At 59.4% G+C, this 13,944-nt stretch overlaps 1 protein-coding gene across 3 annotated transcripts in view; it reads left to right on the top strand.

The window, feature by feature from the left end:
* The window catches only part of ITPK1 (inositol-tetrakisphosphate 1-kinase), a 160,690-nt gene extending 148,870 nt beyond the window's left edge, over positions 1 to 11,820 (top strand). For 2 of the 3 annotated variants that reach the window (XM_077908546.1, XM_077908549.1), the window contains 4 exons: positions 444 to 569; positions 2,005 to 2,072; positions 5,309 to 5,471; positions 9,707 to 11,820. In XM_077908546.1, coding sequence (XP_077764672.1) covers positions 444 to 569; positions 2,005 to 2,072; positions 5,309 to 5,471; positions 9,707 to 10,065 — 716 coding nt within the window. In that variant the 3' untranslated portion in view covers positions 10,066 to 11,820. The remainder of the gene's footprint in view (positions 1 to 443; positions 570 to 2,004; positions 2,073 to 5,308; positions 5,472 to 9,706) is intronic. The other variant, XM_077908548.1, reaches the window with a different exon arrangement.
* The last annotated feature ends 2,124 nt before the right edge of the window (positions 11,821 to 13,944 follow it).

Below are 13,944 nucleotides of genomic sequence, written 5' to 3'. Positions count from 1 at the left end.
CAGGGTCTGTCCAGTTGAGTGGGGTGCCAGCCATGCCTTTCAAGTGCCTAGCTTTTTCCCTTCCTGGCATAGTTAGCACTCATGATGTTTTCCTTGTGGCTTCTGTAGGCTCCTCAGCCCCCCTGAACTTGGTTGTGTCTACCTGCTATGTTGCCTTTCACCACCCCTCCCCCACACCCCAGCTTGCTCTGCATCCTGGGGACCCTTCGGGTTGGGGAAAGGCCCCAAGTTTAGTGGGGTTGAGCCAGGCTGGACCGCAGGGTTAGTAGGTGTGCCTACAAAAGGCCAGAGCACCCAGCCCAGCTGCTTGAGCCCCACTCTGTCCTCAGGCCCCACGGGCCTCACCACCCCAGAGGGTTCCCTCTTCTTGACTGTCAGCGCCCAGGACTAAAGATCGGTGGGGCTGCTTGGCACAAGTCCCGCAGGGTGTTTATTTTCCCCAGGCTCCTCCCCAGGACCGTCTCTCGTGCCCCCCGTCTGGACTGGCTCTGGTCGGAGCGGCGGGAGGACTGTCGGGTACTCCGGGGCGGCCAGGGGCCTGTGTGCCCCACTAGCAGGAAGGATGCCAGGTACATCTCAGCGCCTGCCTGCTTGGCCTCCGCCCGAATCACTTACTCATGCATGATTGTTGCGGCGCCTCAATCCTGGAGCTGGTGGGGGTCGTTGGCAATCAGAGCAGGTGCTCCCTGTGGCCTGGCTCCCGCACACTGTGGTGCTCAACCAAGGCCCTTCCGGTCCTGTACATAGGGGCCTGAGTCCCATAGATGAGCAGTATGTCCTAGGGCTGGGAGCAATGATGCCCTGCCCAGGAAGAGGCTGCCGGGGCCACGTAGGGGCTCCTGGCCCAGGGCCCCATGTCATTCTTGGTGGGGGGCATGGGGTGATGAAGCTCATGGTTTTGTGATTCTTGCATTCATGTGCCCATGCTTCCAAGTGCCCAAGAACGTGTGACCGACCAGCCTCACTCCACGGAATGGACAGACACATCAGCTGCTTCCTGCTCTCATTGTTCTTGGGATGGTTCTGCCCTTCTGAGTGCCCCTCGGGAACTGAGGGTGTGGTGGGGATCGGGGATCGGGGAAGTATGGGGTGGGTGGAGGTGGAGGGTATCTCAGGGGGTTGTACCGGTTTCCAGAGCTAAACAGAAATGTTCTGTATACTTTCTTGGATGGGTCCTATAGAAGCCAAGGTTCTGGTTTCCTATTTTTTCCCTATATAGTTGGAAAACAGCAGAACCCCTTGTATTTTTTTTTTAAAAGATTTTATTTATTTATTCATGAGAGGGAGGGAGGGATAGAGGGAGGGAGGGAGAGGCAGAGACATAGGCAGATGGAGAAGCAGGCTCCATGCAAGGAGCCTGATGTGGGACTCGATCCTGGGTCTCCAGGATCAGGCCCTGAGCTGAAGGCGGCACTAAACTGCTTAGCCACCCGGGCTGCCTGAACCCTTGTATTCTAAACACTCACCTGCCAAGTAGCTGCTCAGCATTTCTCAAGTGCTGCCCTGAAAAGGAGTTCCAAGGGCAAATACCGGGAAGGACTGGAAATACTGGATGAAAGACCCATTTCCTGGATATCTTGACTTTGGGCCTTTGACACTCTGGTACATACACTGCATTTCCTGCTCATTTAGCCACCTCGCCGTCCCTGCAGCCCCCTTTCTAGTGCCATGTCCATAAGACACACTAGACACACTTTGGAACAGGGCCTTCAGTGTCGGGGAAGCCAGATAGGGCACCCTAGGATGGTGGCAGAGGTAGGCTCCTAAGGCAGCTGCTTTTGAACGGGAAGATGACTCAACCTGGGAGCCCTGAGTGAACATGTTTCCTGGCCATGGTGCAGTGTCTCCTTGGCGTGGGGCTGCCCAGCTTGCTGGGCACGTTCTGCTGAACCCTGAGGCCACCTGTGCCGTTCCTGGGGTGGAGCTGCCCCCTGGTGTCCGGGGATGGCGTCACCATCCCTGCCTTGACCTAACTCAGGCTCTTTCCTGTCTTTGCATTTTCAGACCGGGAGTCCATTTTCTTCAACAGCCACAACGTGTCGAAGCCCGAGTCCTCATCGGTCCTGACTGCGGTATGTTCTCTGTGCCGTTCTCTGTGCCGTGGTTGGCCTTCCCTCCCGACCCTGGGGGTGGGGTTGCCACAAGCGGTGGGGTGCAGGGCTGAGCTCCAGCAGAGCAGGGTGCAGGGCCCAGAGACCCCATTCCTTGCTTGCTGTGGGCCTCCTTGCTGACAGCCATCACAGCCACACCATGTACCCCTAGGTCACTCCTGATAGAGGATGTTCTGAGTGTCCTCCCAGAGTGAAGGCCTCCCCACACTCCTCCCCAGTCATGAGGAATTGAAGACCCACTTTCAAGTCTGCTTTTTTCCCTGATTTAAAAAAGGGATGGGAGGCAACAAGACCTCCGTTTTCTTTTCTCTTTTCCTGTCCATCCGCAGCAGGCCCCTGCGCCTGCTCCTTACTCTCCTATGTGGGGGGCATGCACTTGCCTATTACCTCCTGCCCCCACCTCCAAGGCCACCTGTTCATTTCTTGTTTGTGTGGTTCCTCCAAGGAGCCAGCTGTGTGCTGAGGGTTTGACAGAGCACAGGTGTGGATGAGGACCTGGAGGGAGGACCAGTGTCCCTCAAGATGCTGATAGATGTTCCGCAGGAAAAAGCTCCATGGTCAGGGAAGCTTGGAGAACAACCAGATTTTAAACAGAACCTCTCAGTTGCCTGGCTGTGTGCACTCTAAGATATAAAAAGCTGTTTTGTGCAAGAAAAGCTTTGCTGGTCTTCTAACCTTCAGAGACTTCAGACTGACCTGGTTCTGTGGGGCTTCCTGAGAGGCTCTCAGACCATATTTGGCCAGTGACTCAAGTGGGGAGTAGCGAGGGGTGCATTCCACAGACGTCCTGGGAAGCCGTCCCTGCCGATCCCTGTGTGGCTCTCGTGGCTGTTAACTGACGCCAGAGGGTCCCAGGTAACTTCTGTAGATAGCCATTGCTCGGGCTGTATCTTCATCTATGAAGTGGGAAAGCTTAGAGAGACTCCTGTCTCCCTGGAGGGTCCTCCATCATCTCCTCCCTCTCCTCAGCTCGTGACTGCCCTTCAGGAAGCCCCCAGGACTGATACTACATAAAAGGAGACAAGGGACATGCACTCAGCCATACCCTTTCTGTGCACACCCGCAGGCCAGCCTGACACAGTTCCACCTCAGACTCGCCCCCTGGCTCCCTCTCTCCCATCTGGAGGTCACTGAAGATGAACCCCACCCCAACACCTCACTTGCAGGCCCCCAAATGCCAGCATCAGACCTGAGTGCCACATGGTCACAGTGCGTCACTGAGCCTCCTTCCCCTTCCTGCCCCACAGGGTGGTTGTGGGATTTGGGGAGTTACTGGGTGCAGAGCATGCAGACAGTGCGGTGTGCAGGAAGCGCTTAGCCCCCTGTGCCCAGAGTGGGAGGTTGTGGCCACCTCTGTCACCTCCCCATTTCCCAGAGTACCGTCCTAGCCTTGGCGTTGACAGCCCCTTGACGTTATATTGTCCTCAGATGGCTGTTTAGTTTAGATCATCAAACAGCTTTGGAAGGATTTCTGAGATGCCCTAGCTGAACTGAGGAAGGGCTTTCAGGCGCAGTGTGTCAGGAGACTTGGTAACAGGACAGACGGAGCCCCCCTCGCTGGCATGCCAGTGCCACAGCCTCTTGGCCCCAGATCCCATGGCGCATGTGTTTTCATTACCCCATTTATTGGAGCAAGAAAACAAGACCCAGTGTATGTTGTGTACATTGCAGCTCAGGTCCTGCAGGAGGGAGCAGGCTGTGCCAGGGCTGCCTGGTGCTCCCTGACTTGGGAAGGACCCCGGACCACAGGTCCAGGGCCGAGCTACTGCGTTGACTGACCTCTGACCAGCAAGAGGGGACCGCAGAGCGGAGCCGGGCTTGGGCAGGGGCTAAGTGACAAGAGCTCATTGCAGCCAGATTGGCACTGCCTCTTCAAAAGCGTTTCTGACAGTATGCCAGGCCATCAGGGTCGGGGCTTGGGGGCCCACACGGTTGTGCAGAACCTGCAAGTGTGGCTTTCACAGGGCCCACTGATGGGGCCCAGGGCGCGGCTCCTTGCTCTGTGCGTGGCTGGAAGTTCTCATCGGCTCTTGCAGCTGTCTGTGCTGGGTTAAAGGCCTGGTACTCCAGGGCTCTGACCCCAGCCCTCCAGATTCAGCATTATGGTTCTTTTTCCCATAACATACACTATAGTCAAGTGAACAATTCTACCAAGTTCCAAGACATTTTCATCAGCTCAGAAGAAAACTGTGTACCCATTAAGCAGTCAATCAGCCTTCCCTCTTCTTCCCAACCCCTGGCAAGCAGTAATCTGCTTTTCATGTCTGTGACTTGGCTCTCCTGGACCTCTCATGTTAACAGAAGTATACAGTAGGTGACCTGTCATGTTGGCTCTTTGCACTTAGCTGACGTTTTCAGGGCTCACCCAGACTGTGCCATGGTGTGGCAAACAAATTTGTATATTTGTATGGAGAGATCAACAATGTTGATGGACACGGGTGATTCCACCCCTGGCTTTTGTGGATGGTGCTGCTATGAACAGGGGCATAGGAGTCCTTGTTCCCAGGCTTTGGGGGACAGACCCAGGAGTGGAATTACTGTTCATGTGGTAATTCTGTATGTAAGTTTTTGACAAAACCTTGCTTTTATTTCTAATGGGTTGACCACTCTTTGTCCTATTTGGCCTCTGAGCCTTACTGCCCCCAGGACTCAGGACTGGGGTCCTGAGTTTGTGGGGTACCTTCTGTAACCTCCTGGCAGACTTAGAGGCAACACAGTGCCCTCCCTGCCCTACATGCACCTCCTCCCAGCCAGGCACATACTCTCCCACCACATCAGTGACCAGCAGAGGATAGAGGCCTCATTGGTCCCATTTTGCACATGAGCAAACCGAGGCCCAGTGAGGCCAAGTACTTCTCCCTAGGGCCACAGAGCTAGAAAGTCCTTGTTAGGATTCAAATCCATGTTCCCCGATCCCAAATCCTTCCCAAGGCTCCCCGTCCTCAGTGCCCCTTCCAGGGCTCAGGCTTGAGCCCGTGAAAATCTGTGCACCTGTCCCAGGCTGGCTGGGACGAGAGCAGATGAGCCGTGTGGGCCAGTCCTTCTGGGTGTTGCAGGGACTGGAGGGGTAATGAGCACTTAGTACTTGCCCAGCTGTTGGTGGGGCTGAGGAGCAGCTGTGTGAGTGCTGCACTCTAGGTCTGTGTTGACCCCTCCTGGAGGGAAGACCTGACTTCCATGTGTGTGCACGCATGCAGCTGGACAAGATCGAGGGTGTGTTTGAGCGGCCAAGCGACGAGGTCATCCGGGAGCTATCCCGGGCACTTCGGCAGGCGCTGGGTGTGTCACTCTTCGGGATTGACATCATCATCAACAATCAGACCGGGCAGCACGCAGTCATCGACATCAACGCCTTCCCAGGTAAGTGGTGGGGCCAGGAAGCACCTTCAGCCTATAGACCAGTAACCTTGGGCGATGGACGGGTGGACCAGCGCCCCCCAACCCCATATAGTCCCTCTAGGCCTCAGCCTCACCTGCAAAATGGGTTTATAGCATGTGGTGAGGTTGGCAAATGAGGTCAGTGCCTCCAGCCAGGAAGAACACGGGGTGCTTAGTGGGCCTGCACTAAACACATCTCACTCTCCTCACCTGACCCTGTGTTGTCAGCATGAGCCTTTGTTGGCCCACCAACCCTCGGCTCATCTGTTGGGTCCTTGTAGATTGAGAGAGTGGAGAGAACCCTGAGGAAGCACACCCTCCACGGTTTACCTGCAGGGAACGAGTCTCCTGGGGACGGAGAAATGACCCCAGGTCACGGTACAGGTTGGCAGCAGGACCATGCTCCTGGCCTGACCCTAAGCAGTGATTCTGGGGCCGGCCTTGGTGCTGGCTGGTTCCCTGTGGCTGCGACGCCCACTCCCTGCTGTCTGCCAGAGCCCAGAGGCAGGAAGCATGTGCCGGGTCCTCAGGGCTGCTGACACAGCCTGGCTCTGCCATGCTTCCCTTGTCTGGATCCAGCAAGGGGCTCAGGGGAGATAGGACCCACAGAACCCTTGGCAGGCCCAATCGCCTGCAGGGATGGTGGCCGTGCCGTCCCTGGTTGGTGGTCCTGGGATGGGCCCATGTTCCATGGGGGTACCCCAAGGCTGACTCTTTCACCCTTTCAGCTGGCTTTGGCTGTGTGGACCGCAGGCTGGGTGCTTGACATGTGACACTGTACTCAGTGTGCAGCCAGGCTCAGCCACCATCACAAGTCACAGCCAAGGAAACCAAGGCTGGTTGGACACCACTGGCTGGCTCTCTGTCATTCATTGGTTGACATGTGTTGAGGCCCTACTATGTGTCCCAGATGCTGCAGACACATGGTGCAGCATGTCCATGGCTGCCAGAGCCCTGCCCTCAAAGGACAGGGGTACCTGGGGCTCCTCCCTAAGGTGATGATATGGGAGCAGAGCCTGGCAGGAATGGAAAACCTACCCCCACCCAGGGTTCTGGGGGTGGAGGGCGGGACGAGGAGGCATGAGAGGAGCCGGCCATGTGGTGTGGTGACAGCATGGGGTTTCACTCTGAGCTAGGTAAGAGTGAGCCGGTAGGGACAGTGGCCTGTGTTTCTCCAGTCGCTGTGGGTACAGCCTAGATAGAGACCTGGGTGCTGCCAGAGGTGGGATTTTGATGAGTAAGTGACAGGACGAGAGACCAAAGGAATCGAGGGTGCGTCGGGGACCAATGGTGACATATCAGAGGCTCTAAACCAGGGAGGACACGGGTGATGACAGCAGAGTGGGAGCCGAGTCAGACTAATGGGAGGACAAGGAGGGGGCGATGCAGGGCTGTTGGGATAGAAGCTCTAGGAAGATAGAGGTGGGACGTGGTGAGCGTTTGGAGCTCTGCAGTTGAGCTTTGGCTTTGTGCAGGTCCTGAGAGACCCCCTCCCAGCGCGGTTCTGGCTCCACATCCTATGTGCCCAGAGGAGCACACTGTGAGCCAGCATGGGCGGAGAGGTTCCCAGCCACAGAAGCTGAGACAAGGGCCACCCAGGTGGGGCCGGGAATGGAGGTTGGGTCACGGCAGCCGGAGCACCTTGGCCACACAGCCCAGCAGAAACTGTCTTAGGGAGCCCGATGCCAGGGGAATGCCCGGGAGCCCAGGGGAGGCCGTGTCCAGGAGAGCCTGGGTCTGGAGCACTCGGGGTGTATCCTGAGGGGTGCACGCCGGGGAAGGCCACTTCGGGGCCCTGGGTGGGCAGTGGCACCCCGTCCAGGAGGCTGCCGCTGGTCATGGGGAGGAGCAGGAGCAGTAGCTACTAGTGGCGCACCAGGCCTGTGCTGAGAGCTCTGCTCTCGTGTTCACAGCATGGCATGCAGTGAGCTCTTATGGTGCCCTTACCTGTGGGCACGTGGAGGTGGGGGCCGGTTGACCTGCCCAAGACCTGTGGCCCGCGCATGCTAGGAGTTAGGAGTGGAGCCCTGCCGCCTATTGCATGGCTTCCTGCCTCCCAGCTGAAGCTGTAGGTTCAAATCCTGGCTCTGCCCTCACAGCCTGTGATGGGACGAGCCACCTACGGGGATGTTGTCAGTGTCTGTTGTGCACAGCGGGAGCCGTGACTCCCACCTGCAGAGACGGAGGAGAGGACATTGGCCCGGGGCTTGGCCCCCAGCTGCTGCCCCGCAGGGCTAGTTGTCACCCATTCGGCTCCCCAGGCCTCGGGAGCTGGCCTCGGGAGCTGGCCTCGTGGCTGGTAGCCAGTTCAGGCAGACCTCAGGGGCCTCCCCCGTCATCTCCAGGTCAGCCTCCAGTCTCCAGACCACCCCTGGGAGCCCCAGAAGCACACACACACCCAGCCCTGGGCCGTGTCTGGGGGCCACAGACTGCTGGCTAAGCAGCCAGCTTGTGTTCCTTGCTGTTGGCTTGACTCTTGTCCAGCTCTCTGCCCTCCATTTGCATCTCTCCCTTGGAAACCTAGCCGTGCACCCGCTGTCACCCCCCTGGAGGCCCCAGCCACCCCCTCTTCCCTGGCCTCCACGTGATACTCTGGGTGCAGACAGTACCAAAGGGCTGATTGAGGTCCCGGCTCTGCCATCTGGGAGCTCTTACCTCCTCTAAACCCTGGGTAATCCCTGGGCCCCAGCCCCTGGGGCGGTGAGGAGGCCACGAGTGGGGCCCTTGTGCATGCAGCCCGCAGGCTGGCTCTCCCTGAGCCTGGGAATCCTCAACACAAACACGCATTCCCGCATCCATCCCCCTGCTGATGGGCTCAGTCCCTGACTCCGTGCCTCAGTCTCCTTATCTGCAGAATGGGAACAGCGTTGTGAAAAGTGAGCAAGGGCACACAGAAGCACGGGGCATGTCAGCTGGTTTACCCATTTTTATTTTTGTTGTGGGCACGTCTGTGTTCCCCTTGAAGCCTTGGGCACCTCAAAACGACAGCAGTTATTTGCTGGACAAGTCAGATGGTGGACAGGCAAGGCCGCCTCTGCCACCTGGCCCTGGGGGGGCTCTTCTGTGACAACGAGTGCGCCCTGCCCATTCCTGAGGCTTATTTTCAGCCAGCCTGTGTCGACAGCAGTGAGGGCCATCCTGGAGGGTCCTGCTCCCTCTGCCCTGCCCCACCTTGTGGTGGAGGTCACAGTCATGTGGGGAGTCAGCAGTGCCTGGAGCCCCTTCCAGGCAGGCGCACACTCTCTGCCCTGTTCCTGGAGGCCTTGGTTGGTTTGGGACGGTGCTGGGTGCCCATTCACTGATGTCTTTGAAATTTTTTGGGAGTAGGCAGAGTCCTGGCCCTGATGGCACAGCGCTCAGTGGTGGCCTGAGGAGCAGTTGGCTGACATTGCCTTCGTGTCTGTCCATGGTTTAGCATGGGCTGTGGGGGAGCCCGAGCCCCACTGTGTTCAAGGCTCAGTTGTGGGCATGCAGGGGCCCCTTGGGGGCCTGGTCTTGGTCTGCTGGCTTTGATGCCCCGAGATGTGGCACAGCGGTCCCCCCGCAGGGACTTGGGGGTGAGAGGGATGCAGACTGTTCCCAGAGCAATAGCTGTCGATCCAGGGTCGCTGGGTCAAGTCTCCCCCCGAGATCTCGCGGTTTACGGAGGAGGAAGCTGAGGCCACGTGGAGAAGGAGCTGTTTGTGATAGAGCATGTGTGCAGTGGGTCTTTGGAGCTGCCCTGTCCCCTGTGCCCGTCCCCCTACCCCCCAAGCCTGGCCCCTTCCCCCCATCTCCTGTGCCCTGTCCCCCGTGCCTTGTCTCCCGTCCCCCATGCCTCATGCCCCATCGCCCGTGTCTGTCCCCCATCCCTCCACGCCTTTTCCCCCACGTGCATCACAGCATACTGCGGGGGATGGGGGTGAATACATGAGACACGAAGCTGTGCCTGAGAGGGACAGGATGCAGGGCGTCTGCCCGTCCACTCCAGCGTAATGGCATTTCACGCCCTGGGCTCAGCCAAATTCCAGAACTAGCCTTGGGCCCCACTCCCACTCTGAGTCTAGGCTTGGTAGCTCCAATTTGTCCCCTTACCTACCACGCCTTGGTCTCTCGGTCCTCAGCACACCCACCGTGACTCTAAGAGCCCCAAGGTGGGCCTGCTCTGTCTGCAGCCACGTTGACACCCCAACCTGGCTCAACGCGCCCCCCACCCCATCTCTCTCCCCCACATACAGGCTATGAGGGCGTCAGCGAGTTCTTCACAGACCTCCTGAACCACGTGGCCACCGTCCTGCAGGGCCAGAGCACAGCCACAGCGGCCGCAGGGGATGTGGCCCCACTGAGGCACAGCAGGCTCCTGGCGGAGCAGGCAGGCAGCCTGGCAGGCGAGCGGACGTGCAGCGCCGGCCCTGGCTGCTGTGGCAGCATGATGGGCCCGGACCCACCCTGGACGTCGGAGGCCGATGCGGGCGGCATGGGCGCGGGCGGCACTGCCAAGCTCCCACACCAGAGACTTGGCTGCACCGCAGCCGTGTCCCCCAGCTTCCAGCAGCACTGCGTGGCCTCACTGGCCACTAAGGCCTCCTCCCAGTAGCCATGGAGCCCAGGACCAGAGGGCGGCGTGAGCCGCGGGGTGCACCTGCCGGGCAAGCAGCTCCCAGCAGCGATGCTCCTACTAAGAATTCCCAGCGATCTGATTCTTCTTGTTTTATGTTTGGTTTTTATTTTTAATTTTTAACCTGATTTGCTGATGTCATGATCGAAATAAGGGGTGGTGGAGGGGGAGGTGGAAGGGCACCCCAGTGGTCCAGCCTCGGGGAAGATGGACATCCCACCTGGTACCTGCTGTGCAGATGTCTTCACTGGGTTGACACTTGTTGTGTCTTCAACACTAGGTCTGAGTGTGAGGTGGGTTGTGCGTATGCATGTGCGGCTGCTATGTGTGTACGAGTGCGTGTGCACATCCACGTCTGTGTGTCTCCATGGCTGCTGTGGACCCCGTGGGGGCCGCCCCTGCTTGGGTGCTTGGCGGCTGACAGTGCACGAGGGGTTCCTCCTGTCTTCTCCAGCCCCCGGCACGCAGGCCCGGCCCCCTCTCTGTTGCCTCCTGCTGGCCACCTCCACAGCTGTGGGAGGAACAGGGCCTCACGCTGTGGCCAGGGGAGCTGCTGGGTGTTGCTCCCCAGAGCAGGAGCTAGATGAAGCAGGAGGTGCACCCACTCCTTCCTTGAGGGGGGTCCCACATAGGGTCTGGGCTGTGGTCCACCTGTGGCCCACTAACGAAACGATGCTTCCCAGGGGAGGCCGAGGCCTTGAATTGGCTTCCCGTCTCCACATCCGGCACCCTAGGCCTCCAGGCCCTTCAGCATGGGTCCCGTGCAGCCCTGCAAGGGGGGCGGGGGGCTCCCTCCCTGACCACACGTGGCTCCTGGAACCCATGAGGGGCCCCAGGCTGATCCTGCCTGTGCCAAGGATTTGAGCTGTGACTGGACAGATCACCCCAGGTGTTGCTGGGCCTCAGCGTCCTCCTGTGTGATGAGCAGTTGAGACCAGAGACCTCTGACGGGCAGTCTGGATGCCCTGCGCCCCGCAGTGGGGCCTGCCTGCCTGAGAAGTCAACCCAGTGCACCCCCTGGCATCAAGGTGGCTGAGGCCTGCTTCCATGGCCAGGAGGGCTGCCTCTGCGCTTCACGTCTTCTGACACCTGCCCTGCGGGCCCTCCTGTACTCACCATAAGCCCCAAGCGCAAAGCCGGCCAAGTGTGAAGGGAGCTGCGGCCCCAGGAGTGAGGAAATATTCACCCCCTCCTCCATGCACGGCAGATGCCACCGGCGCCTTGGGCACCTCCCACGGTGCCGGTGGGGCACCACCTGCCCCTCCGCAGAGAAGGTGGCCAGCGAGGACCTTCGCCAGCCCTGGGACAGGGTGAACCAAGGCAAAATGCAAAGGACCCAGTGAGCATGACCTTCAGATACCCTTTTACTTGAAGAAGGTGGGAGAGGCCTCCAGGCTGTCCTTTGTGGCCCAGTGAGGACGCTGCTGCGAGGCCTGGGCGTGCGGCAGTACCTTCAGGCTCAGCGGGGGGGGGGGGGGGGGGTCACCGCCCACCCTCCGGCAGAGGAAGGGCCGGGTGGTGACCGCCATCAGGCAGGGCTGGGCCGGCTGAGGAACCCCGTGACCCGAGGACCCACTGACTAACCGCGTTTACACGACTTGAGTGTTGAACCCTGATTATAATGTCTGTATGGCGCCTTTCCTAGTCCAACCCTGAGCCCCGGGGAAGCGGGAGAGTGTGGCTGGCCTCTTGCACTGCTTTGTCTCCAAAATAAACTACTGAAATCAAACCGCATTTCACACGTGTTTACAAATGTTGCTAAAAATTTCCATTGTTCTGGACTGTTAATAAAACAGTTTTACTCTCTTAAATGAAACTCCAACCCTGATCTGCCTCAGAACAGGGGGCGGGGGGGGGGGTGCCATGTGACCCCCAAGGCCTTTCCGTGCTCCTGTGTACCTGAGGTCCACCCCTCAGGTCACCCAAGCTCGACTCCGGGGCCCACGCAGCAAGTAACTCCCCCACTGGCCCCGATGCGGGGGGCGAGCAGGATGACCATGGTTTCCAGAAGTGGAATCGAGGGAGGGTTTCGCTTCCTAAAGACTGGGAGTGCCAGGTGGTGGGAGAGGGGAGGCCTGCCCCTGGAGCACACAGGCTGCTCCTGCCCCGGCTGTGAACCCGTCCAGCAAACACTGGCCATCTCTGGTCGAGGGGCCTCAGGAGCAGATGAGAAGGGAGCATGAGTCGCCGGTGGTGGTGCACCGGCCCCAGACCTTCCCTCGCGGGGTCCCTGGGGCCTCACTGACAGCTGTGGGTCCCAGGACACTCCACAGACCTCCTGTCTCCTCAGGCTTTGCAGTGTCTGTGTCAGGGAAATGCACAGCCACTAGGATGCTCCTTCCTGAGGGTCGCTGATGCCTCTGGCCCAGAGGCCCTGGAACCTTGTGGGGCCCCTGGCGGGGATGGGGGGGTCGGCTGTGCTGTGCACGCGTTGCGCCTGGAGCGGCCCTGTGGGAATCAGGACATCAAGACTCTCATTCCCAAGCTTCCTTTGCCAGATGGTGGGCATGTAGGGGTCTTCAGGGGATTCAGTGCCCGGGGCTGCTGAGCACACAGCCGATGTCAAGGGCTCCAGGAACAAGTGCCGGCGGGGCGGGGGCAGGGGTCTTGCAAGGTCTCAGCGCTGGGCAGTGTGGAGCAGGACCCTGGGATCAGGTCTGCTTACAGATGCTGCGATTCCGCGGACCGTGCACAGGCCCCTGACCCTGTCCTCCGGAGGGCCCCGGGGTTGTCCTGGCCTGGCGTCCTTCCCCAGGTAGTCGTCGGAGCTCTGCAGTGCATGGTGGGGTGGGCCGGGCCTGGAGCCGCTCTGAGGCCGGGGAGACTGTGTGTCCTTGTCCTGATCTGGGAGCCCACATCGGCTCAAGCCCCTGGGGTGTGCTCGTGCCTCTGCCCCTGGACATTCACTCACGTGGAGGGACCCCTGATGGCTCCGTGACCACGTGCTGGCTGGCCACGAGGCAGAGAGCTGGCCTGATGCCTGACAAAGCGGCTGGGCTTCTCCTCCTGGGTCAGCCTGGCTGCGCCCTAGCCCTCGCGTCTCCCTGCCGAGCCCGAGCCCGAGCCCAAGCCCGAGCCTGAGGAGCCCGAGCCTGCATCGACGTGGCTAAGGTTCCAGAGCAGCCGCGCTCCCATTGGTCTTGCCCTCCGCGAGAAAGGGCGTCCACCTCTGTGAGCTGGGGGTGATCCCCCGCCCGCCCCAGACACAAGCTGTTCCCAGGACTGTTAGTGAGGTTGGACCCGGCCGCCCTCTCCTGCTCCCGAGCGCCTGCCCCTCCCCAGGCCCCCAGGGGCCTTTCCCAGAAAGCATTGCCTTTCCCCTTCACTTGCAGGCTTATCCATGATGTGACCTGAGGGCCGGAGAGGCCGACCTCTCCCTCCAGAGCTGTTGGTGGGATCACACCCTGTCAACATCTGTTTTTTCTCAAAAAGCTCCTCGCATGGCGACTTCACCAAAAATGTGGCGTTTCTTGTGACACCGGAGCTTTGTGACAAATGCTAAGTCCTCCTCACCAGCGACAAGCAACATTTCCCAGAACCCTGAGCAGCTCTGTATCTGATCTGTGAACATACACACATACGATGTTTCTACGAATGGACATCCTGTATGTAGAGTCACGGCTTCTGTAAGAGCCAGGACACATCTGCCGGCCCTTTGGGTTTGGCTTCTCCACGTGATTATGACAGCGCAGGTGGCCATCTTTGGGGTGGGTTATTTCAGGGACAAGGGGACCTCTTGTTTTCTCTGTTAACTGGCCTCGGTAGCAGGTGTTTTGATATCTGACGGCCTGGTGGAACACGGTTGATGTGGTGTGTGTCATTTCTGTCACTGTTGGGGGTGGAGCACGCCCTTGAAAT

This window comes from Canis aureus, chromosome 9, assembly GCF_053574225.1.
Source record: "Canis aureus isolate CA01 chromosome 9, VMU_Caureus_v.1.0, whole genome shotgun sequence".
Classification (NCBI taxonomy): domain Eukaryota; kingdom Metazoa; phylum Chordata; class Mammalia; order Carnivora; family Canidae; genus Canis; species Canis aureus.
This window is presented reverse-complemented; position numbering and strand designations above follow the sequence as displayed.